We start from the raw sequence: 27,429 nt of genomic DNA, 5'->3' as shown, positions 1-27,429 counted from the left end.
TGCGCAATTGAGTCACGTTTGAGTAGCAGTTTCTCCCGCTTCTGGCTACAGGAATGTGGCTGTTGGCTGTGCAAGCAGTCGCAGCAAGCAGCTAGATGCTACCGGAAAAAGGGGGCGCCAATTCATATTCTTGAGGAAAAAAAACTTGTTTCACAAAGCGCCTAGCATCCAGCGCACGTTTGTCTATCGATTATTCATATGATTTTGAAACGCTTTCCTGTTGGTTTTTGAACATTTTTGAACACAATTGATTTCTGAATGAATCATAAGTTGACTTGAATGCATGCATAGTGTACGTGATGTGTCTATCAGGAGAATCGTCATCGCATCTAGAAATATATTTTCCGCAGATAAAAGGGGGCTGGGCAATACGAGCTGAGGGAGTAAACGGATGAATGCCAATTACTCTCTGATTATGTGGTTGACTGGGTTTGCAAATAATCAGCATTGTTATAATTACTAGAGAAATCCATAGATTCAGACTACCAGAATGGAAATAAACGACTTAACAGGAATAACAGGTGAGAAAGATTACGTATTATTCACTCGGTGTATCCAAAAAAATGAAATTTTGACAGAAAATTTGTGGCCAGATCGCTACACTAGTAAGGACCAGTTGTACATTCCCCGACTAGCAGACGCATAAGTTCTATTCTGGAAGTAACGCGGAAAACATGTTGTTCGAACATGTAATAACGTCCAACCGGAAAATAATCGCGGGATAACTAAACCTGTGATTCTGACGGGGTTAGTGAAGTTAATTGGCGAACAAATTTTGACAATGGCAGCAATAGCTACAGAATTGGTGATGACAAGATTGTCAGAACGAGGAAGAAGGAGAAACAGGGACATGACACAAATTATGGAAGAATAAGACGATTCCATATTTATATAAAAATTTCGTAACACTACTTTTCGATCTCATGCTTGAGAAGGTAGTGCGTATGAGTGAAATGTGAAACTATTTCCTAACATAAAGCTTTTTGCTTGTGGTAGGCCTAGGCATTTGATATTGGTACTTCGTGGATTATATTCTGTCGTGTTATAAAAATGGCCATTTGTGCCAAAACAGTTTCGTTTATTTGGTGTGTTACAAAATTGCTGCCATATTAGAAGGGCCTATTTTGTTTTATGTAGCAGACAGTGACAAAATAGACGTAATCAGATCGAGAAACCACACCAGTCTTGGGTATTATTTGTATTAACGGCGTTTCCAGTATTAGATAGCAATTCGATTTTTCATGTGGCAAAACGTTTGACGAATTTTGATGAGGTAATAGATTCGTTCACAGAAAGGAAAGCACGCCATGTAAAGCTGTAGCAAGATTAGAGAGAAAAAAAAAACGCTAGTAGCTAAGGTTTGAACAAATGTGTAATTTCTTGCTTATCTCTTGCCAGTATTGGGTTTATATATTCTATATTTAATTTTATGTCACACAAAACACCATGTTATTAACTAATAGGCAATAAAGAGTTCAGATTTTCTGAAGAGTTCTTGTTCTCTCGATTACAAATAATCCCATCCGCTATTAATTGCAATATTTTTTTTAAGAGGGGCAGCCTGTCAAACCGGCCGACTGGGAACAGGAGAGGCACCACAGGACATTTCAATTTCCACTCGCCTGAATATAGTTTGGACGTGCGGTAAAAAATGCTTTACGAAGAGGCGTGGCACTGCACTTTTGCGTACTTAAGACCAAATAATATGTCTTACATTTCCTCGAATACATATGCTTTATGTTTCAGACTTTTCAGAAAGATGTGCGCTACAAGATGAACATATTTTGAAAATTCGATTTTTTTAGTATTGACTCGGTTTGCAAATGTCGTAGATCCGGGGCTGATGCGCAGAGCAGTCTGAGTTATAGTGGGTTGTCTCCACGTGATCCGTGTTAACATTTAGTGAGTTTGCTGTTTCCCCTTCGTTTACTCTCACGTCAAATGAAAACAAAACGGATATATGTGGCCGGGAGCTAACAAGTGAATTAAAACACATTCACCTAATTACGAAAGGCTAAAATATGTCATTAGTTACAGATTTTATTCTGTTTCCACCTTTCTGACAGTCAAGCATTAATCGCCTTACGGAACAATGAAGTTGTTTTTGTCTGTTTGCTAAAGAAATTTGACTTTTGTTAACCTTTTCCGCAGAGGTAGTCAATGTATTTGAAACGAAATGTTGAATTCCACAGTACTGGCTAATTTCAACTGTTCGATGCATTTGAAGTGCACGTTTGCATTTTCTAGCACAGATGGCATTATGTCATAATAAAGAACCAAACATTATATAATACAGTACTCGTTCTCCAAGAAAATTTACAACCCGAAAACCACACTGGAAAGCTTAATATCAGGTCGAGATCTACCTCATTGGGAATCCGGACATACGAATTGCACTTTAAGTATGCATTTTAAATGTGCACATTTTAATATTGTTCACGAAATTCCGATGCTCTTGCAGTATCCTCTGATGTCTTGTTTCTTTTATGACATAATGTATGATTTTTCAATGTTTTACACATACGTACATACGGCCTTCCTACGTCGTGATAGCTACCCAAGCTCGGTGTCGCCTGTTATCTGCGCTTTCTGGCAACTGCTGAAACGAACCTATTTCTAACTGGTCGCGGGAAAATATTGCGAATAGTGGTTTGAAAAGCGTTCCTTTCAAAGTAAATATCCTTTTACGTAAGTTGAACTATGTGCAAGAATGTGTCCGCAGCTCGTGGTCGTGCGGTAGCGTTTTCGCTTCCCGCGCCCGGGTTTGATTCCCGGCGGGGTCAGAGATTTTCTCTGCCTCGTGATGACTGGGTATTGTGTAATGTCCTTAGGTTAGTTAGGTTTAAGTAGTTCTAAGTTCTAGGGGACTGATGACCATAGATGTTAAGTCCCATAGTGCTCAGAGCCATTTGAACCATTTGCAGGAATGTACCATGAATTTATTAAATCACAGAGCGTTTGACTCTCATTTAAAAATTAACTCTTTGATGACGCGCCATTTAGAATAATTTCGTACCCTGAAGGTCAGACATTGACGTCATTATTAAAAATTTTACTGCCACATTTGTGTGATCAATCTTTAAGTGTAACACGCGCAAAAAAGATCAAAAGTATATGCGAAAGCTTAGCTTCTCTTGCAGCTTGAGAACAATATTATATGTGAAAACTTTGCTTTTCTAGTAGCAACACTACGTATATTAATTTAAACTATTAACTTTCCCTGTTTTTGTGTTCGTGCTACTTAACAGTGATGTTGCTGTTGGCTGACTACATCACGTGTCCTATGCTTTGAAATCCGCTGTCATCGGCTGGCGAGATCACGTGACATGATTTACGTACGGCCTACAAAAGCGCATCGAAATCTCGATTTCAATGATTCGGAAAGTAACATGCAGTGTTTGGTGGAATTCCAGTGCATTCTTTCGTAATACGAAAATAAGCAGCGTACATATTGCTGCACATCAAAGATGTTTCGAAAACGTGTCTTTTTCCCTGAGTTTCGTTTTTTAAAGTGCCGGGATATTGTACGCCCGGGTATAAAACCGTAACCATTCAATGGATTGATAAGGGAAAATATACTGTCACCCGGGAGAAAACGTATTTTTAACCGGGAAATCCGCGAAAAATCCGGGATTTTTTTTTTCCTTGTCCACGTATACACCCTGAAACAGTTAGTGTCGAAAATTGGAAGATCTCGTACTTAGTTTTCTTATGACCCACTTGTGCAGAGTTTCAACCATCCTAAACATCGCACATAGTTTTCCGTGCAAATATACGTAGAGCGTAACTTACATAAACAGTTTCAAAGATGCTTTTAGATGTACTTGACAGAGATAATGTATTAGGTCTACTACAGAGTATGATATGCTTTTGTGTAGAGGAGCCGCCCGGGTGGCCGAGCGGTTCTAGGCGCTACAGTCTGGAGCCGCACGACCGCTACGGCCGCAGTTTCGAATCCTGCCTCGGGCGTGTGTGTGTGTGATGTCCTTAGGCTAGTTACGTTTAAGTAGTTCTAAGTTCTAGGGGACTGATGACCTCAGAAGCTAAGTCCCATAGTGCTCAGAGCCATTTGAACCAGTTTTTGTGTAGAGGACACTTATCTTCAAAATCTGTATCATGATTTTTATATTTTTAATATTAAACGAAAAACTTGAAAATAAACCAGTGAATTTTCAGATGTTTTGACGGTATACTTAAATAAAATAGTTGCTCATGAAAATTAGCACCATTGGAAAATATATATAAGCACATTAGAGAAAAAATACAACGTGCGCTACAGATAGCTGCAGTACCCATTGTTGATAAATACTTTCTGTAGAAGAGCATATCATCTGTGGAAGACCTTTAGCATTATCTCTGTCGATTACATCTAAAAGATATATTTGTTGGAGTTTGTGTACGGAAGTTACTGTCGATGTACGCTGTGCACGAAAGTTGCCTTGACCCGTGTTCGGGTTGACGTCGCTTCAAATACGCGTCTGATCATCCGTACTTAGTTTCACTGATTTCCCTAAACTGCGTAAGGAAAATGCCAGGATGGTTTCTTTGAAAGGCACGGCCGATTTTCTTCCCCAGTGTTAGCTTATACGACGGAACATTGGCTAAGGCCCAGTTCTCAAACCTCATTCGAATATTTAGTTGTGTTAAAGACAGCGTGATTTCTAGTCGACATACGTGATACTAAATATAAGATAAATGGTGTCAATAGCAAACTTGTTTGCAATTAAATTCTTATCGTACGAATCCATTTGAGTACCGTCAACTCTGTGTACAACATAAACTTCCGCCTGATTTGCTATATTGCACTCCCGTTCAGGTTATCACTGTCTCCTAAAGTTGATTGTATAAGGCTTTTAAAGCAGGAACATCGCTACTAACTTAAAAAGCAGATTTTTTAATATGATCACCCAAAGCGTAATTTCTGATAAATTTGTAACAGTATCTTCCGTAACTTCGTTAAGAAGAATGCCAGTATGGCTTCTTCAGCACCACGACCGATTTTATCTAGCATAGTTAGCTGGCAGATAACGCTTCGTCCCTAGTGACGCTGACATCGACGAGACGTCACACTCTGACTTCTCTTTTACCGTAACTCCCGCTTGTAGTTCCACCTGCGGAGGACACACTGGCGAACCATTTTGTCACCTGTGTTTTCATGCAGTGATTGTCCTGAGGCAGTAAGTAGAATTGTGTATTATAATCGAGTTGTATGACTCTGTGTTCTTTCTTCCCTTTAGAATAAATAAATGTTCTTGTTGTCGTGCCTTCTTGTTAACAGTTATTCTCTTCCGCAGCCTAAATTGCTAAAACTGACATTCTTCTCAATGCCACACCCGCAAAAACAAAACGAGCTACCATTGAACAGCCTAATGCAATACAATACATGCAGTGGGTAGTGCAGCTGTCTGTAGCGCACGTTGTGTTGTTTGCTCTACAGTAGTTGGAAGGGAGTTGTTTGTCATAGCTTCATATACATCAGAACAATGACAGTAGTGCAGTTTCTTCTACTATTCCTAATACAACAGATACTACATGGAACAGGATCAAGAGCCAGTACATCTTTTGCCATCAAAGCATCCATTAGGGCAGTGGTATGAACAATTACCACTAATCATGCAGTATCCATAACAGATCAGTTTCACAGCGGTCTCCACCAAAGCCTGACAGTGATTGTGGCATGTACAAATAATTCAGTCCTATCGAGTTAGATGTTTCTCGAGTTGGCTCGCGGACAAGCCGGTCGTTGTGGCCGAGCGGTTCTAGGCGCTTCAGTCCGGAACCACGCAGCTGCTACGGTCGCAGGTTCGAATCCTGCCTCGGTCATGGATGTGTGTGATGTCCTTAGGTTAGTTAGGTTTACATAGTTCTAAGTCTAGGGGACTGATGACCTCAGATGTTAAGTCCCAAAGTCCTTAGAAACATTTGAACCATTTTGAATTTGAGCTCGCGGACAAGCTGTGCAGAAGGGCACCAGCTGTTTAGCGCAACCTCCGATAGCCTTGAAGGCGAAGCAGCCAGAGCGTGCTAATCGAATGGGCAGACCTGACCGTCAGAGCAACGATAAACGATTGGCGAGTTCTGCATACATTGCCAACATTGCGGTAGAAATTCGGATTCAGAGAAACGCTTTGTCTCTTCAGAAGAGGGTCAGAATCCATAAAATGTGTACTCTGTTGACGAGATATCCTTAAGAATGTCGTATGTGCAGTAGTCTCGTTGTAAAATTCGTGTAATTTTTGTATCATTGTTAGCGCCATGTGGAATTTTAGTTCAGATGGAATTTCAGTTCATAACGCTGAGTTTGAATTTCATTTCTGTTAAAAGCATTTAGTACATTTTTTATTCTTTTCATTCAAGAAAATAAGATCCGTGTTCAAAAAGTAGGCCTATAAGGAATTTGGTAATTTCGCGGCTTGAATAAGTCCGATTCGCGCGCTTTCTTGTTGTTATATTGGCAAACACATTGAAGCCTGGTTTAGTCTGTCGTCAGTTGTCAAGAAGGCTACATGTAGGCTACATGTATTTTTGCTTATGAGTGGCTCTTATTGATTCATTTTAAAAATTGGTCAGAGAATTTGCGTTAAATTTTGCTATAAAATAAAATAAAATGCAACAAAGTTTTAGAAATTTTGAATATTGCTTTTGGTGAGTCCGCTATGAGTAAAACAAGCGTTTGTGATTGGTGTAAGAAGTTGAAGATGACGAACGTTCTGGACACATCAGCACACCAACAATCGATGAAAGCATTTGGAAAAAAAAAGGTTATGAACGATCGCCGAATCACAATCAGATAAGTTGCTGATGATGTTGGCGTATCAGTTGGCTCGTTCCATGAAATCTTTACGGGTGTTTTGGCTAAAAAACGAGTGATAGCAAAAGTTGTGCCAAAGGTATTGAATTTCGGGCTAAAACAGCGGTGAATGGGAATTGGTCAGGGGTCGCTAAATGAAGTCAACGAAGATGCAGAACTACTGAAACGTGTCGTAACAAGTGACGAAAAATGAACGTAGGGGTATGATGTCAAAACTAAGGCTCTATCGTCCCAGTGGCGGCGTTCTGGATCGCTAAGACCGAAAAAATCTCGCAAGTGTCATCGAATGTCAAGGTTCTACTCGCTGGTTTCGTCGATTTTAACGGCATAGTGCATCATGATTTCTTGCCAAAAGGTCAGACGATCACTAAGGAGCAATCCGAAAAAAACGTCGCGATTTGTGGCGAAAAAATCCGTGGCTTTTGCGCACGAAAATGTATCTGCTCACACTTCATTGCTTGTTCGTGAATTTTTGACGAAAAACAACACTACTGATGTTAATGCCTCCATACGCGCCAGATGCAGACCCAGACCCCTGTAAATTTTTTCTGTTTACAAAAATGAAGAGAATCGTAGAGTGGCGTAGTGTGACACGTTCAGATGCGAATTACACCGCATCGCTGAAAGAGGAAACTGCTGCTATCTCTAAGACAGAGTTCCAGAATTGTTTCGGGGATTGGAAAAAGCTTTTGCATAAGTGTATAATGTCTAACGGGGACTAATTTGAAAGAGATAATATTAATGTAGGCGAATAAATAAAATTATTTCAAAAAATAGAAAATTCCCGATATTTTCTGAACACACGTATAGTACATCTCAGAATATGTTATTTCAGTAGTTTGAAGAAAGAGTTATGCTGAAACCAGCAGGACATATCTAATCATGTCAACAACGTTTTTGCTTGAATTATCTTTGGGAGCTTGTTTTCTACTCGAAATTAGTCTTGTCTAATGTGTCAATGCTCTGTCCAAAGAGTACCAATCCTGTTCTAACATCGCGGAATACCATAGGTTTCCAGGAGACATGTGGCTTGCGAGCGTCCGAGGGAACTGCTGGGATGTCTTAAGTATTTGCGATTGTGCAGAAATGTACTCTAGATGCCTGATAGGCACTACCTAGCGATGCTGTTTTGACAATAAAATAGGCATTTGAGACCATGGTGTTACGTCAGATGTATCAGATGTTATCGCCAAAACTTCCCAATATTCCGATGGAGCCCTTGCTCGTCAGTTTTAGGCAGCCCTGTTTACTGTTGGTGACAGACCCCAGTAATGTGGTAATTGTCGAGGTGAAACTAACTGCACAGGCACTTAGCAGTCATCTTTTCTCCGGAACCATGATAATTGCATACTGTACTGAAAGACAGTGAAAATAGCCCGTCGGCTGGTCAACCGAAGAAGCTTAGCTGTGGATTTTTATTTCTCATGCTGTACTTTCAATCTATCGTAGTTAGTTTGACATGATCAACAAGGGACCCTGAGAATTTTGAAGTTGTAATCTGCGTCTCTATTAAAGTATCACTTGTGTGGGCGTTGTCAGCCTCATCGATGAAGGCGGTAACAGAAACTGGAGACAGTAAGAGAACTTAACAGGGAGAGGTTCCCAGCGTCGGGATCGACGTTTTTGAAACCGTCTACACAGTGATGTAGGTTAAGATTCCAGGTATCACACCCTGCAGCTATTCGCCTTGTTGTGCCCTCTTTTGCGAGTAATTGACGAAAACAATTTCAGAGTGTTTGATAAAGCTTAATAATGTTAAAAAGTAGCATCGAAACTACTGGTTTTGTGTGGTAATGGATAGAATAAGATCTTCACGTGCAGAAGGTTGCGGGGTCAATTGTAATCACGTATTTTAATTTTTTTTAATTTTTATCGAAATGAGTTTGATCATCATTTTTATCCAATTAATTTGTTTAAAAGTAATTTTTATTCTATTTCTTTTCACCAATTAATTGAATAAAAATACTGATAAAGATTTAAAAATAAAAATGTTGAAAGCACCCAGCGAGATTCGAACCCACACCCTTCTGCAAGTGAAGGCTTTACACTATCCATTACAACAAGCAACCATTTTACAAATCAATACCTTTTAAACGTTCTTGAGGATCACGTGAAATTACGAATTTTTTTCGTCAATTACTCGCAAACGAGGGCCCACCAGGGTAAATGGGATCTCACCGTACAGATGCTTTCAAAAAGTCGATCACACCGATGGAGTCCCTCCTTGTTAGATATATTTGCTGTCCATCCCGTGTTCTATATTCAGAGAGTGTTCAGTAGAAAAATGGTTCAAATGGCTCTGAGCACTATGGGACTCAACTGCTGAGGTCATTAGTCCCCTAGAACTTAGAACTAGTTAAACCTAACTAACCTAAGGACATCACAAACATCCATGCCCGTGGCAGGATTCGAACCTGCGACCGTAGCGGTCTTGCGGTTCCAGACTGCAGCGCCTTTAACCGCACGGCCACTTCGGCCTGCTGTTCAGTAGACGTTGGTTTTCTTTGCCGATAAGTTGTTGCTGCAGTGAACTTAAGTCCGGAAACGGTTTTATAACTCTCTCCACTCTAGTGTATCCTGTGCAAGCTTCTCCATGTCCGTATAACTACTGCAATCTATATGCATTTGAACGTTCCTAGCGTATTACAGCCTTGGTTCAAATGGCTCTGAGCACTATGGGACTTAACATCTATGGTCATCAGTCCCCTAGAACTTAGAACTACTTAAACCTAACTAACCTAAGGACAGCACACAACACCCAGTCATCACGAGGCAGAGAAAATCCCTGACCCCGCCGAGAATCGAACCCGGGAACCCAGGCGTGGGAAGCGAGAATGCTACCGCACGACCACGAGCTACGGACTACAGCCTTGGACTACTATAGTTTTTAGCCATACACTTCCTTCCATTACCAAATTACTTGAAGTGTCCTGTCAAGCAAATTCTTTGTTTTGGCAAGATGTACCATAAATTACCTCCTCAGCACTTATATCATCTACCCATCTAAGGTTCAATATTCTTCTCTAGCTCCACATTTTAAAAACTTCTATTCGATTCACGTCTGAACTGTTATCGGCCACGTTTCACTTCCGCGCAAGGCTACACTAAAGACGAACACCTCCAGAAAACACTTTCTGAGACTTAAATTTACTTTCAATTTTAACAAATATATCTTTTTACAGAAATGCTTTCTTGCTATTACCATATGCATTTAATATCTTCTCTCCTTCAGCCAATATCAGTTATTTTGCTGCCCAAGTAGCTAAACGCATCTACTCCTTTTAGCGTCTTATTTGCTATATTAATTCCCTTAGCATCTCCTGATTTAATTCGACTACGTTCCCTTACCCTTGTTTTAGTTCTGTTGATGTTCATCTTATAGCTTCGCCTCAAGACACATTACATTCCGTTCAGCTGCTCTTTTAAGTCCTTTGTTTCTCTGATAGAGTTGCAATGTCATATGCAAATGGCTAATGTTTCATTTCTTCTCCCTGAACTGCAATTCTCTTTCCAGATTTCTCTTTGTTGTCGTTTACTGCTTGCCCTTTGTATAGACTGAATAACATCGTCGGTAGGTTACAACTTTGTTTCACACAAATCTCAACTACTACTTGCCTTTCATGTTCTTTGACTCGTATAAGTGCAGCCTGATTTCTCTGTTGTTGTTGTGGTCTTCAGTCCTGAGACTGGTTTGATGCAGCTCTCCATGCTACTCTATCCTGTGCAAGCTTCTTCATCTCCCAATACCTACTGCAACCTACATCCTTCTGAATCGGCTTAGTGTATTCATCTCTTGGTCTCCCTCTACGATTTTTACCCTCCACTCTGCCCTCCAAAACTAAATTGGTGATCCCTTGATGCCTCAGAACATGTCCTACCAACCGGACCCTTCTTCTAGTCAAGTTGTGCCACAAATTTCTCTTCTCTCTAATTCTATTTAATACCTCCTCATTAGTTATGTGATCTACCCATCTAATCTTCAGCATTCTTCTGTAGCACCACATTTCGAAAGCTTCTATTCTCTTCTTGTCCAAACTATTTATCGTCCATGTTTCACTTCCATACATGGCTACACTCCATACAAATACTTTCAGAAACCACTTCCTGACACTTAAATCTATACTCGACGTTAACAAATTTCTCTTCTTCAGAAACGCTTTCCTTGCCATTGCCAGTCTACATTTTATATCCTCTCTACTTCGACCATCATCAGTTATTTTGCTCCCCAAACAGCAAAACTCCTTTACTACGCTAAGTGTCTCATTTCCTAATCTAATTCCCTCAGCATCACCAGACTTAATTCGACTAGATTCCATTATCCTCGTTTTGCTTTTGTGGATGTTCATCTTATATCCTCCTTTCAAGACACTGTCCATTCCGTTCAACTACTCTTCCAAGTCCTTTGCTGTCACTGACAGAATTACAATGACATCGGCGAACCCCAAAGTTTTTATTTCTTCTCCATGGATTTTTTATACCTACTCCGAATTTTTCTTATGTTTCCTTTACTGCTTGCTCAATATACAGATTGAATAACATCGGGGAGAGGCTAAAACCCTGTCACACTCTCTTCCCAACCACTGCTTCCCTTTCACGCCACTCGACTCTTATAACTGCCATCTCGTTTCTGTACAAATTGTAAGTAGCCTTTCGCTCCCTGTATTTTACCCCTGCCACCTTCAGAATTTGAAAGAGAGTATTCCAGTCACCATTGTCAAAGGCTTTCTCTAAGTCTACAAATGCTAGGAACGTAGGTTTGCCTTTCCTTAATCTTTCTTCTAAGGTGTGTCGTAAGGTCAGTATTGCCTCACGTGTTCCAGTATTTCTACGGAATCCAAACTGATCTTCCCCGAGGTCCGCGTCTACGAGTTTTTCCATTCGTCTGTAAAGAATTCGCGTTTGTATTTTGGATCTGTGACTTATTAAACTGATAGTTCGGTAATTTTCACATCTGTCAGCACCTGCTTTCTTTGGTATTGGAATTATTATATTCTTCTTGAAGTCTGACAGTATTTCTCCGGTCTCATACATCTTGCTCACCAGATGGTCGAGTTTTGTCAGGACTGGCTCCCGCAAGGCTGTCAGTAGTTCCAATGGAATGTTGTCTACTCCCGGGGCCTTGTTTCGACTCAGGTCTTTCAGTGCTCTGTCAAATTCTTCACGCAGTATCATATCTCTCATTTCATCTTCATCTACATCCTCTTCCATTTCCGTAATATTGTCCTCAAGTACATCGCTTTTGTATAGACCCTCCTTCCACCTTTCTGCTTTCCCTTCTTTGCTTAGAACTGGATTTCCATCTGAGCTCTTGATATTCATATAAGTGGCTCTCTTTTCTCCAAAGGTCTCTTTAATTTTCCTGTAGGCAGTATCTATCTTACCCCTAGTGAGATAAGCCTATACATCCTTACATTTGTCCTCTAGCCATCCCTGCTTAGCCATTTTGCACTTCCTGTCAATCTCATTTTTGAGACTTTTGTATTCCTTTTTGCCTGCTTCATTTATTGCATTTTTATACTTTCTCCTTTCATCAGTTAAATTCAACATTTCTTCTGTTACCCAAGGATTTCTACTAGCCCTCGTCTTTTTACCTACTTGATCCTCTGCTGCCTTCACTACTTAATCCTTCAATGCTACCCATTCTTTTTCTACTATATTTATTTCCCCCATTCCTGTCAATTTTTCCCTTATACTTTCCCTGAAACTCTGTACAACCTCTGGTTTAGTCAGTTTATCCAGGTCCCATCTCCTAAAATTCCCACTTTTTTGCAGTTTCTTCAGTTTTAATCTACAGTTCATAACCAATAGATTGTGGTCAGAGTCCACATCTGCCCCTGGAAATGTCTTACAGTTTAAAACCTGGTTCCTAAATCTCTGTCTTAGCATTATATAATCTATCTTAAACCTGTCAGTATCTCCAGGCTTCTTCCATGTATACAAACTTCTTTTATGATTCTTGAACCAAGTGTTATTTTCATTAAGTTATGGTCTGTGCAAAATTCTACCAGGCGGCTTCCTCTTTCATTTCTTCCCCCCAATCCATATTCACCTACTACGTTTCCTTCTCTTCCTTTTCCTACTATCGAATTCCAGTCTCCCATGACTATTAAATTTTCGTCTCCCTTCACTATCTGAATAATTTCTTATATCTCCTCATACATTTCTTCAATTTCCTCGTCATCTGCAGAGCTAGTTGGCATATAAACTTGTACTGGTTTCTCTATGTGCTGCAAATAACATTTCGCTCCCTGTATTTTATTCATCCTGAGATTTTGCAAAATTTACGTTCAGGGTACCCAAAGTGCTTCCCTTGTGAATGAGCACATTGCGTCTGCCGTAGGACTCCTGAGCTGACACGACGATGAAGACGCAGAGTGGAAGTTGGCGGCCGCTGGCTGCCGTGTTGGCGCTGCTTGCGGTGTTGGCGGTGCCCTGCCGCTGCGAGCTGCCAGAGCTGGAGTGCCCCGAGGAGTGCGACTGCCACTACTTCCGCATCAACTGGGTCACCGACTGCTCCGGCTCCAACCTCACCGCCGTGCCCACGCTCGAAGAGGGCCTCAGCATCAATGTCTACATCCTCAACATGAACGACAACGACTTGTCCGAAGTCCAGACTTTCCCTCCCGGCATCAAGCTACGCACGCTCGAGATGGCTGGCAACAACCTCACTGAGCTCAAGAGAGAATACGTCCAGGGGCTTGGCTACCTGCTGGATGCAGACTTTTCGAGCAACAAGATCGTCAGAGTCGATCCCGACGCTTTCCGGTATGTAAACTGTCATTCATCCTCAATTGGATAATTTCTCCATACTCTAACCCAGACAATAAATATGTGTTACGTTCATAACGATTTCTCCAAAAAGGTGCCCGATAGTTTACAGAAACAAATGGATTTTTAGTTATACATAGTCCAGTCACAGTAATGTAACCATCTGTCAAAAGCCTGAATGACCACCTTTTGCAGCGCGGACGTGCTGGAAGAGAGTTAGTGAGGTTCTGAAAGGTACCGAGAAGGATGTGGATCCATGCCGATTCCAGTACCGTGGTCAGCTGCGGTGTCTGATGCTCTTCGAAACACTCACGTAAACTGCAAGAGGTGTCGCTCGTCACATTGTCGTGCTAGTAGATTCCACCGTGCGGAGCAAAGACATATTGCCTATAGAGGTGGATATGATACCCAAGGATAAAATGGTTTCGGAGGTTCGAGTCCTCCCTCGGGCATGGGTGTGCGTGTTTGTCCTTAGGATAATTTAGGTTAAATAGTGTGTAAGCTTAGGGACTGATGGCCTTAGCAGTTAAGTCCCATAAGATTTCACACACATTTGAACATTTTTGATAAAATGGTTCAAATGGCTCTGAGCACTATGCGACTTAACTTCTGAGGTCATCGTTCGCCTAGAACTTAGAACTAATTAAACCTAACTAACCTAAGGACATCACACACATCCATGCCCGAGGCAGGGTTCGAACCTGCGACCGTAGCGGTCGCTCGGTTCCAGACTGTAGCTCCTAGAACAGCACGGCCAATCCGGATGGCTCCCCAAGGATAGATGCATACTTATGTTGTTCCATTGCGGCCTCCGATATGACGAGATCGCCGATCATTTATTGTATGATTATCTGATAGCGGAACAAACACTGGTAGCAGTTACTTCTGTAAAATGTCTGGGAGTATGCGTACGGAACGATTTGAAGCGGAATGATCATATAAATGGAATGTTCATATAAAATTAATTGTTGGTAAGGCGGGTGCCAGGTTGAGATTCATTGGGAGAGTCCTTAGAAAATGTAGTCCATCAACAAAGGAGGTTGCTTACAAAACACTCGTTCGACCTATACTTGAGTATTGCTCATCAGTGTGGGATCCGTACCAGGTCGAGTTGACGGAGGAGATAGAGAAGATCCAAAGAAGAGTGACGCGTTTTGTCACAGGCTTATTTGGTAAGCCTGATAGCGTTACGGAGATGTTTAGCAAACTCAAGTGGCAGACTCTGCAAGAGAGGCGCTCTGCATCGCGGTGTAGCTTGCTGTCCAGGTTTCGAGAGGGCGCGTTTCTGGATGAGGTATCGAATATATTGCTTCCCCCTACGTATACCTCCCGAGGAGATCACGAATATAAAATTAGAGAGATTGGAGCACGCACGGAGGCTTTCCGGCAGTCTATCTTCCCGCGCACTGGAACAGGAAATGGAGTTAATGACAGTGGCACGCAAAGTGCCCTCCGCCCCACACCGTTGGGTGGCTTGCGGAATATAAATGTAGATGAGGATGTAGATGCAATGTCACGATAAGAGTCCTCAGACCATAACGCTCCCTCCTCTGTGTTGGACCATTCCGACTATTGTTGCAGGGTGTTTGCTTTCAGACATTTCACGCCGTTGGAGCATCAAACGCGATTCATCTGAAAAGGCCACCTGTCGCCGCTGTTGGACGTCCAGTTGCGATATTGTCGCGCAAATTCCAGCCTTTGTCGCCGATGAACAGAACTCAGGCGCTTGCTGCGGAGGCCCATACGTTGCAGCGATTGCTGAACGATCCTTGAGGAGACACTGTTGGTAGCCCCTTAGTTCAAATGGGCTGTTAGTTGCTCTAAAGTTGCACACCTCCGCAGCTGTCTTCCACCCCACACCACAGTTGTGTCTGTACTGGTTGTGGATAGCGCCATTTCGCCATGCACCGTATACTTGAACCATGCTACACGCGAACAGTTTACAAACTTCTTAAATGCTTCGACCCTTGGCCCGAAAGCCAATTATCATGCCCATTTGGACTTCAGATAAATCGCTCCTTTCCGTATTACGACTACTACTCTGTTGACCGCTTCACCCCTACACTTTTTATATACCCTCCACTGCTAGTGCTGCCACCTGCCGCCTATGAGTCGTTAATGCACGTTAACGTCGAACATAGGTGGTGGTCGCTTTAATGTGATTGAAACGTATAGCTCTCCTATCCGTCACTTTCCAATATGAGTGGGTAGTACACATCCAGTCGAGTGCTTCTCTAGTGATTTTTGTTGGAGGCGATTACCAGTTCTGGCGATTGAACTGGAAAATATATGTGTGTTTCATGCCCTGTACACGTGATAGGAGGGCTGTTGATAGGCTCAGCTGGATATTCTAATATTATTTAAGCTGAGCCGCACAAGTCGCTCGATTTGTAAGTCACAGTTATCGGGTGGCACATGCAATTTGATGAGATCTGTCTTTTTTTTATGCCCTGGATTTACAAGTGCGACTTATGTTACGCCGAAAATTCTTTTCATGTGCTGAATACACTACTGGCCATTAAAATTGCTACACCACGAAGATGACGTGCTACAGACGCAAAATTTAACCGACACGAGGAAGATGCTGTGATATCCAAATGATAAGCTTTTCAGAGCATTCACACAAGGTTGGGTCCGGTGGCGACACCTACAACGTGCTGACATGAGGAAAGTTTCCAACCGATTTCTCATACATAAACAGCAGTTGACCGCGATGCCTGGTGAAACGTTGTTGTGATGCCTCGTGTAAGGTGGAGAAATGCGTACCATCACGTTTCCGACTTTGATAAAGGCCGGATTGTAGCCTATCGCCGTTGCGGTTTCTCGTATCGCGACATTGCTGCTCGCGTTGGTCGAGACCCAATGACTGTCAGCAGAACATGCAATCGGTGGGTTCAGGAGGGTAATACGGAATGCCGTGCTGCATCCCAACGACCTCGTATCACTAGTAGTCGAGATGACAGGCATCTTATCCGCATGGCTGTAACGGATCGTGCAGCCACGTCTCGATCCCTGAGTCAACAGATGGGGACGTTTGCCACCATCTGCACGGACAGTTCGACGACGTTTGCAGCAGCATGGACTATCAGCTCGGAGACCATGGCTGCGGTTACCCTTGACGCTGCATCACAGACAGGAGCGCCTGCGATGGTGTACTCAACGACCAACCTGGGTGCACGAATGGCAAAACGTCACTTTTTCGGGTGAATCTAGGTTCTGTTTACAGCATCATGATGGTCGCATCCGTGTTTGGCGACATCGCGGTGAACGCACATTGGAAGCGTGTATTCGTCATCGCCATGCTGGCGTATCACCCGGCGTGATGGTATGGGGTGCCGTTGGTTACACGTCTCGGTCACCTCTTGTTCGCATTGGCGGCACTTTGAACAGTGGACGTTACATTTCAGACGTGTTACGCCCTGTGGCTCTACCCTTCATTCGATCACTGCGAAACCCTACATTTCAGCAGGATAATGGGCGACCGCATGTTGCAGGTCCTGTACGGGCCTTTCTGGATACAGAAAATGTTCGACTGCTGCCCTGGCCAGCACATTCTCCAGATGTCTCTCCAATTGAAAACGTCTGGTCAATGGTGGCCGAGCAACTGACTCGTCACAATACGCCAGTCACTACTCTTGATGAACTGTGGTATCGTGTTGAAGCTGCGTGGGCAGCTGTACCTGTATATGCCATCCAAGCTCTGTTTGACTCAATGGCCAGGCGTATCAAGCCCGTTATTACGGCAAGAGGTAGTTGTTCTGGGTACCGATTTATCAGGATCTATGCTCCCAAATTGCGTGAAAATGTAATCACATGTCAGTTCTAGTATAATATATTTGCCCAATCAATACCCGTTTATCGTCTGCATTTCTTCTTGGTGTAGCAATTTTAATGGCCAGTAGTGCGCTAGCTTTTCCACAGAGATAACCGGTAAGTAGTATTTTGTAGTGCCCGCCTTTTCTGAACGCCTTAGAAAGAAAATGACAAGAAAACCCTAAAACCCCTTCGTTCCATTATGATGAATACATGTCAATATTGCATAACGTACGTCATATTGGAAGGTGAGCGATATGTCAAGTGAAGACGCAAATATGTAAAAGTGTAGGCGATAACTTAAGTAGGTTTTTATTACAGTGCAAGCATAATGTTTAAAAACAATTAATTTCGGCCGGTGACTATCATCAGATTCAGCTCTGTATTACAAAGTATCTCATCCTATGTGACCTACTTTTCTGAAAAAACGGTTGGCCAACAAATATTTCAAGGAATTGTAGTTCCTCGTATTATTAAAATGTAACTTATTTCTCTTCTCTGAATACGCTTTATCAGGCAGACTGCTACATTCTTTTTCCTGGCACATACTTGCTTTGATCATAGGAAGATATAAAATTACATACGTTTAAAACCCGCTATAAACATTTATTCGTAATTAGTGTGAGATTACAGTAAGTAATTTGGAGAACAATTATAACAGGGAGAGCGAACGGAAAATTTAGATTTATCGAGAGAATTCTGTGGAAGTGCAGTTCTCTGTAAGTCAAACCACATTAGACGCTAGTGTTACCTATTCTCGAGCATAACTCCTCGTTTGGAGTCTCCAAAGCAGATATTACAGCAGACATCGAATGAATTCACAGCCACTGTTAGAATCGCAGCAGGTCGCATAGCCCATACGCGCAAGTGTAGAAGAGATATTCGAGGAACTTTAATGTTAATCGTTGCAAGAGAGAAATCGTCTCATGGACCAGTCATGCGTAATTTCGAGGAACCAATATGCGATGTAGATTTAAAATTCTACGTTCTCCGTAGTATATACCTTTCGTAGGGATGGTGATTATTGTATATGAGAGATCAAGTCCCTTAAGTGGCACATATACAACAGTTTCTCCTTTGCTCCACATACGAGCGTAATATGGCAAAGAATGACTGAAATAAATGCAAAGTAATCTCCACTATGCACTGTACACTGTCCTGTGGAGTATATTTCGAAACTCTCTGCGACACTAATAATTTTGTAGGCGCTGTAACATGTTAAACCATCCACTTATTAAGTCAGTAATGCTCCAACATCTAAATTGTTACAATGAAACTGTTGAATTATTTATCTCCAATACTGTTCGGAAATGATATTGATCACTTGTTGTGATCATCGAAGTAACATCAAATCATTTCCTAACCCGGAAGCTTTCATCTCTGCGTGATAAGGCAGGATGATGTATTAAATTGCAATGGAAATGTGATTTACTGCTCTGGAAACAAATGCCAGTATGCTTGGCATTTCTCTGTATAACAGAGAAATCTTTTATTCCTTTAATTCATTTTACGTCATTATGGGCTTCTCGTAGTTTAGTCTGTGAACTACCTGTTTTGCAGTTTATTGGAGCTTCCATTTCTGCTATTCATCAAATGGGTCAGTATAGCCATTCTTTTCCCATTTTTGAGGCGTCATCGTTATAGCTGTAGAATGTTTCACTGTTATCTCTATTGTGTTTTCTAAAATTTTGACGCTTCAGTATATAATCGGTAACCTAATACTATACTACTAAATTCCCATTGCCGCTCGACCAATACAATTTAGCCGCAGTAATAGCGTCACACAGGCAAGCCAAACAGCAATACTTGACAATACTAAAAGGCTGCTTAAGGCGTAACCGTTAGCGTATAAAACCAGTGGACGATTAATCGGTGTGCGTGCTTGGCCACGACCCCAATGGTGTGCCAGTTGCAACTGACCGATGGCGCGCAAGGACACACAGTCACAGTTTCGAGAGGCAAAAAGTACCGATATCACGATAACATAAAATTCCAACATAAATATGAAATTAAAAAAGGTTATATCAAGATGAAGAACATAATTTTTGATTTTTCAACGATGCGTTTCGCCTTATTTAGGCATCTTCAGGTTGTCTACATAGAAAACAGAGAACAAAAATACATCTTACTACTACCTGATCCCCCATCTTACTCTGGTACTCGCTCCTGTGAACGGGAACGCGTTATGCAGATCTTGGTGTCTCTCGCGTCCATCTAGAAATGGTAATGATTTTACTATTGTATGTTTCTAGTTTTTACTGAGTTTAACGAAGGCGATGTTGGCCTGATATATTCGACGATGCCCTTTCGCTACACTGACTAAAAGATTCTTCTAAGAAATACCAAATTAAGGTATATGCTCTTTCAATATTTGATCTGTTTATACATGCTTATAGGTTATCCAAGTCTACACAACGTGATCGCGATTCTTAAATAGATGTATTTGTTCTCTGTTTTCTATGTAGATATCCTGAAGATACCTAAATAAGGCGAATCGCGCCGTTGAAAAATAAAAAACTAAAATTGCAACCAAGACCGTTTTTAACCAATACTAATTTCTATGTTTGGAGTAAACGAAAATTGATAAAGTCAGTGATTTAATCTAATATTAAAATTAAAATTGTCGTTAAACGCCAATCGCGATTGAAGCTCCACTCTCGTACAGGCTTACGTAGCAGAGCCATTGTTTAAACAAGAGCACAGTTGGCCATGGGGAAGACAGCGAGTCTGTATTGGCAGTCTTCCAATCAAGATTTACACTTTCCTGTCTGTTGGCACGTTAATGATTTTAAAACACTAAATTTGCACTACGTGATCGAAAATATTAAAATAATATTTCTGATTGAACTCTCGTTGCTGCAAGGTATTAACCATAATACGAAAGTGCCGCACACCACACCCAAGGAAAGGCGGTTCGATCTATTGGAAGAAACTGAAATTTATAGTTACAACAAAAATTCTTCTGAACAAATACTCAATACGCAACGCTCGTTCAGAACTATTATTTTAGTATTTCGATGACCTACTTCAAATAGTCCAAATTTAATATTTTAATATCATTCATGTGTCTGTAGGCAGGAAACTCTAAATCTTGAATTCTTGAATGTCTTCTACACGGAAGACTGCCAACAAAGACTCACTGTCTTCCTATTGCTCCTGTGCTCGTGCTTCGATATCGGCTGTACTACGGTAGCATGCATGAGGGTGGTGCCTAAATCAAGGATCATTGTAGACTACAGCTACATCTGCATGAATACTCTGCAAATCACATTTAAGTGCCGGGCAGAGGGTTCATCGAACCACCTTCACAATTCTCTATTATTCCAATCCCGTATAGCGCACGGAAAGAACGAACACCTATATCTTTCCGTACGAGCACTGATTTCCGTTATTTTATCGTAGTGATCGTTTCTCCCAATGTAGGTCGGTGTCAACAACATATTTTCGCATTCGGAGGAGAAAGTTGGTGATTGGAATTTCATAAGAAGATTCCGTCGCAACGAAAAACATCTGTCTTTTAATGATGTCCAGCCCAAATCCTGTATCATTTCTGTGACACTCTCTCCCATATTTCGCAATAATACAAAACGTGTTGCCTTTCTTTGAATTTTTTCGATGTACTCCGTCAGTCCTATCTGGTACGGATCCCACACAGCGCAGCGGTATTCTAAAAGAGGACGAACAAGCGTAGTGTAGGCAGTCTCCTTAGTAGATCTGTTACATTTTCCAAGTATTCAAAAATGGCTCTGAGCACTGTGGGACTCAACAGCTGAGGTCATCAGTCCCCTAGAACTCAGAACTACTTAAACCTAACTAACCTAAGGACAACACATACATCCATGCCCGAGGCAAGATTCGAACCTGCGACCGTAGCCGGCGCGCCGTTCCAGACTGAAGCGCCTAGAACCGCTCGGCCACATCGGCCGGGTATCCAAGTGTCCTGCCAACATAACACAGTCTTTGGTTAGCCTTCCCCACAACATTTTCTATGTGTTCCTTTCAATTTTAGTTGTTCGTAATTGTAATACCTAGGTTTTTAGTTGAATTTACGGCCTTTTTGATTAGACTGATTTTTCGTGTACTAACAACAATGTTGATATTAAAACACTGTCCTTACATTTATTCCAATTATAGAAATTATAATTCTTGGTTTACCTTTTGTTTTGTTTGCTACTCTCTGATAAATTGTGATATTATTTAATTCTGAAACAATTTCAGTGAATTTCATTTCTAAGTTGTTACCTGTACGTATTTGTATTTGTCTCAATAAGTGAAAAATGTATTGATATCATTAGTCCTTCTAGTTTCTCAAACTTGTAACTGTGTGTCCTTGTGCACCACCTGTCAGTTATAAATGGCAAATCATGGTTTTGCTTTGACCAGCCTTTTAATGTTGACAACATACATTTAGTAAAGATGTTTTTGTGGTTAACGCTGAACTTAGGTACCGCTTACAGCCCGAAATGGTAGGTTTCTTCCTATTATTAATGTTTGCAAAACATTCAAAAGCCTAGTTCTTCTAAATACTTCTTTAATTAAGACAACTATTTTTGACAGTCTTGATGTCATATTCACGTTTTAAAAAATCTTTTTGTTATAAAACGTTTTTATTTTACGTTGGACCTCACGCGTTTTCGTCATTTGGATAAAAATCAGCACATTATAAAGAGTCTGTCATAACTAAGATATTTGAAAACATAAAGCACCTTGTGCAGCCGCTCACAGATGTTTTCTACGTCACAAAAACACAGGACACAGTCGCAGATGTGTTTACATAAGCTGGACATGATCTAAACAGCGAAAATCCAATTTCTGCGGCATATAAGGTACAGGTGACTCAGTCAACTTTAATCAGCACATAAGGTACAACCGAGCAAGTCAACTTTAATCCGCGCTAAGGTACAACCGACTCATTCAACTGAGTCAATTGTACCGTATATGGTGTTTAAAGTGGATTTTCACTGTTTAGGTCACTTTTTTAAAGAGATGTGCTAATGTGTAGTGTGATTTTGCGATGTAACAAATATCTGGACATGGACTTTTTCCACAAGGTCCTTTATGTTTTCAAATGTTTCAGTTTTTACAAACCTTTTATAATGTGCTGATTTTTATACAAATGACAACTTGGCTTGAAGTTCAGTGTAAAATGAAAACGTTTCATAACAAAAATATTTTTTAGGACCTGTCGAAACCGGTTGTCTTAAATAAAGAAGTATTTATGCGATCTAGGCTTTTGAATGTTTTTAACAAGTAAAGAGAAGATTCAATTTAATGTTCTAACACTTTTATTAAAAAATGTGTATTTTTTAAAATATTCTAAGTGTTCACATTTTACTGTAAGACAATTTTTCTGTTTGTTTCCTTAGATATGAGCAAGGTTGTTAGCTACCCGCAGCTGGTAACCTTCTAGTTGTAATTGCATTTTATTTCCATCAAGACCATTGAAATTTGAAATATAGAATTAATCATTCATCATATGCTCTGTACATTAAATATTGGAAATTTGTGGTAAGGTCTTATGGGACCAAATTGCTGAGGTCATCGGTCCCTAAGCTTACACATTAGTTAATCTAACTTAATCTAAGTTACGCTAGGGACGACACACACACACACACCCGTGCCCGATGGAGGACTCGAACCTCCGACGGCGGGGTCTGTACATTAAAGAAACTGATAGAAACCTTAACTGAAGGTCCGAGGATAAGTAATCTCTGCCATGTATATGTATCCACCTGTGCGAGCTGTTGTTAACTGTAATTCACCGTGAGGGATATCTAGACCTAAATGTTGAAAACGCAGTACGCAGCTCGTGGTCGTGCGGTAGAGTTCTCGCTTCTCACACTCGGGTTCCAGGGTTCGATTCCCGGCGGGGTCATGGATTTTCTCTGCCTCGTGATGACTGGGTGTTGTGTGCTGTCCTTCGGTTAGTTAGGTTTAAGTAGTTCTAGGGGACTGATGACCATAGATGTTAAGTCCTATAGTGCTCAGTACCATTTGAGGCAGCTTTTTGAAAACGCAAAGATTGTGTAAAAACGTTGTATAAAGCATATTAAGCGCAACTAACTGCAGTTAACACACGTAGTGCCGTAAATAGTTGCGAGAGTTAATTACACTGCTATACTTCTGCCAACAGGGACAGTCCCGGCTTCATCACATTGGACCTGCGTAGAAACAGGCTGCAGCCGGTGGACTCTCCGTTCCTGGTGTCACGCACGCTGATGACGCTCGACCTGAGCGAGTGCGGCCTGACTCGACTGTCGCCGCAGTTCTTCACAAACCTGACGTCGCTGAGCCGCCTCGACCTGTCCGGCAACCCGCTGGGCACGCTGCTCCCTGGCATCCTGGACCCTCTCACTGTGCTGGAGACGCTCTACCTCAGCAACTGCAACCTGTCTCACCTGTCCGACACGGCCTTCGCCCAGCTTGCGCACCTCAAGACGCTGGACATGTCCTACAACCGCCTGACGCTTGTCGACTGGACGCTGGTGCTGGGGCCGATGCGGCTGCTGGAAACGCTCATCCTCCGGCGCTCCGCCATCACTTACTTGCCTGCAGACGCCTTTGCCAACAACACATACTTACGAAATCTTATACTGGGGGAAAACGAGTTGCGCGACCTGGACGTCGGAACCACACTCGGACACAGTTTACTCTACCTCGACACTCTAGATCTGACGAATTGTCATCTGCACGGGCCGCTCGCCGAAAATCCGTTTACTAACGCGACGAAGCTGCGTACTCTAATGCTGTCAGGGAACCACCTGTCATCAGAAGTACTCGGACAGGCGCTCGAGCCGCTGACCAGACTTCAACGTCTCTATCTCAGTAATTGTAGCCTCACACAGCTCCCACAAAATACTTTCGACAACTTAACCTCGCTTCACGAACTGGACATATCTTCCAACCCTCTCAATGACGCCTTTACGGGGATTCTCTCACCTCTCGAATCGTTGGAGGTGCTCAACATGGCGAACAGTAATCTGTCCCATATTTCGGCCAATACTTTCTCCAAAATGACGCATCTGAAGCGCCTAGTCCTGTCTAACAACCCACTTACTGATTTGGAATACGGCCTCTTCCAGAATTTGACCAAACTCGAGGTACTGGAGCTCAACGACTGCGGCTTGCAGCATCCGCCCGACGCACAAGTGTTTTCGAATGACCAGTCTTACACGAATCTGCAAGAACTGCGACTGGCTGGCAATCCACTAATTGTGGAGGAGGGAGAGCCTCTGTTACCCCGACAGTTCTCCGGGCTACGAGTCCTAGACATCAGCCGCTGCAATATAACTCAGTTGCCGCGCGATCTCTTCGTGTCGACACCGAACCTGACGACGCTCATCCTCCGAGGTAACTTGCTAGGCTCCCGCAGCGGCGGCGAACTGAAGGCCGACTTCCTGGAAACCATACCGAGCCTCGAAGTTTTGGATTTGAGTTACTGCAACTTGTCCAAAATATCTCCGCGCACTTTTGCCCACAGCCCCAACCTCTCGACCCTGCGCCTCACGGGCAACCCGTGGAAGTGCGACTGCTACATCGCCGACATGTGGAACTGGGCGAACGTGGGCAAGGGCAACCTGGCGATCCTGGAAGGGTTCACGGTGCCGCCGGAGACGAAGCCGCGGCGTAAGGGCCTGCTGTGCCACTACGAGCCGGGCAAACAGCGGCCGCGCGCCGCCAGCCGCATCCGCCACCGCGAGCTGAGCAACGAGCGCACGTGGGCGCGCTTCGTGCGCGAGGCGGGCTGCGAGCTGACGCCGCCCGCGCGCGGACCCGCGGGCCGGCGCGAGAGGCGCTCGGCCAGGCAGGCGGGCGGCCACGGCGCGCTGAGGCCCGCGTTCGCGCTGCCCACGGCCGCCGCCCTGCTCGGGCTCGCCGCCGGCATCGGCGCCTTCTCCTTCCTCAGGTCCCGCCGACACGCCAAGCACTGAACACACCACCTCCCACAGGCCTCTGCATCCCTGCCTGCAGCCCGTAGCTAGTACGAGGCCTTAACATTTTTCCTTTAGCTCACAGTGTTCCGTTAGGAATGTCTCCACACGAAACGGGACTATTTAGGTTAACATTACGTTCGTTGTACTTTCTTAGTGTTCACTTTTATCGTCCTCTCATATTCAGATTCGTTAATGACAACAATTTATGACCGTGTGTCACACATTCTTTCTTTTCTTTTATTTTCATTTCTAAGTGCCATGGACACTCGAGAAAGTTTTCAATAAATTACTATACAACACAAGAGGGACGATTCATTCTTTCTCGAAGAAGTTCCATATTTTCACCGCAGAATAAGTTGATTGCCTGTTAAGCATTTATTTCGTTTCAGTTATGCAGAAATGTTATTCGTCATATATTGTCCTGAGATTTTTGTATTTAATGTATATTTACTGAACTGCACTGAGAACAAATAAAATATTTACAGACCCGTCTTAATTTATTTCAACAAACACTACATTAGCAAAAGTGTTTCCAATGACTGTGATCTATACGTTTTGTATAAGACAATAAAGTACCGAGTACTTGTTTTAATAAATAAACGTCTAGAGTGTATACAATTAATTTGAACCATAAAAATCATTTTCCTGTACTTCCAAAAATACTCCTATCGGCCATTTCCATTACAGTACGTCAGAGATAGCTAAACCGCTGTTCATCCTACACCACTAAAATTTATAATAGTCAAGACTTTGTGTAGACTGTTACGACTCTTAGCCAAAGTGCAAAAAAAAAAAAAAGTTTCGTATGGTATATCCTTAGGGGTTCGGCCGCCGTATTGCAAGTCTTTTCAGTTGCCACCACTTCGGCGACTTGCGTGTCAATGATGACGAAAACACAACACCCAGTCCCCTGCCCGGAATTAAACCCAGGCCCCTTGCGTGGTAGGCGGTAACGCTACCTCTGCGTTACGGATGCGGACAGCCAAAGTGTAGAACAATTGCAATGGCATGAATAAAACATCAGCGTCGCGCGGTTCCAGACTGTAGCGCCTAGAACCGCTCGGCCACTCTGGCCGGCGAAGGCTTAAACATGTTAGTACATGTTAGTATGTTACATGTTAGTATGACATACGTGTGTGTTGTGATTTTGCGATAACTTGTCGCACTCTCTCCAGTGGACACAGGCTCCTTTTTTGTGTCGCAACACATTACAAATTAAAGCAAATAATGAGGCATCATGTGTTTACCAAACTTTGTTGAAACTGCTCCAGGCATTTCTGAGTGCTTACTTTCATAGATATTTTTCCAGATAACAATGATCACTGCTCCGAGTTTGACAGAAATTGCTTCAGGCATCTCAGAGATATGTCTATGTCTTTGCTTCTCCCTTTCCACTCCCTAGGATTGAAACATCACCGAGATTGCCATTACTGAGCTTAACGACCCTGAAAGCTATGGATTTGATACCAATATGGGCCGTTGTCTAATATTTTCATACATCACAGCTTCTTAGCCTCACCCGTTAAAGTTGGTTGGGGTACATTATTCCACAGAATTTTTTATGCAAATAATACAAATAATGAGTCATGTAGGAAAAGATCTTGCCGAGAACGCGAGAAAATTCTGGTCCCACTTAAAGTCACTAAGGGGGTCGAAGGCTTCTGCCAGCCACTCGTTGACCAATGTGTTGTGGCAATAGAATTCTGTAAAAAAGTCTTAAATTTCACTTTTAGGGACTCATTCGTGCAGGAGGAAACCAAAAACATACCGTCGTTTCAGCGTCTCACCGAGTCCTTTATGGAGAGCATAGTACTCGTAATAGGCGGAACTGAAAGAGTTGAAATCAGTAAGTCGCCAGATCCGAATGGAATCCCAATTAGGTTTTCACTCTACGTCACTGGCTCCTTAACTTGCATTTATCGGGAATCTCTGCCCAGCGCAAAGTCCCAAGTGACTGGAAGAAATCGCTGGCGACTCCTGTATTAGATGGGTAAAAGAACTGACCCGTAAAATTGCAGACCAATGTTCTTAACATCGGTTTGCTGCAGAATTCTTTGTCATATTCTCAATTCGAAAATAATAAATTTCCTTGTGACGGCAGAG

The 27,429-nt window shown here is 42.4% G+C and overlaps 1 protein-coding gene across 1 annotated transcript in view; it reads left to right on the top strand.

The window, feature by feature from the left end:
* The window catches only part of LOC124560007 (leucine-rich repeat-containing protein 15-like), a 59,454-nt gene extending 34,131 nt beyond the window's left edge, over positions 1-25,323 (top strand). The window contains exons 2-3 of the mRNA XM_047130916.1: positions 13,152-13,576; positions 23,526-25,323. Of these exons, the coding sequence (XP_046986872.1) occupies positions 13,173-13,576; positions 23,526-25,323 (2,202 nt within the window). The 5' untranslated portion in view covers positions 13,152-13,172. The remainder of the gene's footprint in view (positions 1-13,151; positions 13,577-23,525) is intronic.
* The last annotated feature ends 2,106 nt before the right edge of the window (positions 25,324-27,429 follow it).

Source organism: Schistocerca americana, chromosome 1, assembly GCF_021461395.2.
Source record: "Schistocerca americana isolate TAMUIC-IGC-003095 chromosome 1, iqSchAmer2.1, whole genome shotgun sequence".
Classification (NCBI taxonomy): Eukaryota; Metazoa; Arthropoda; class Insecta; order Orthoptera; family Acrididae; genus Schistocerca; species Schistocerca americana.
Note: the sequence above shows the minus strand (reverse complement) of the source record. Positions and strands in the feature narration are given on the sequence as shown.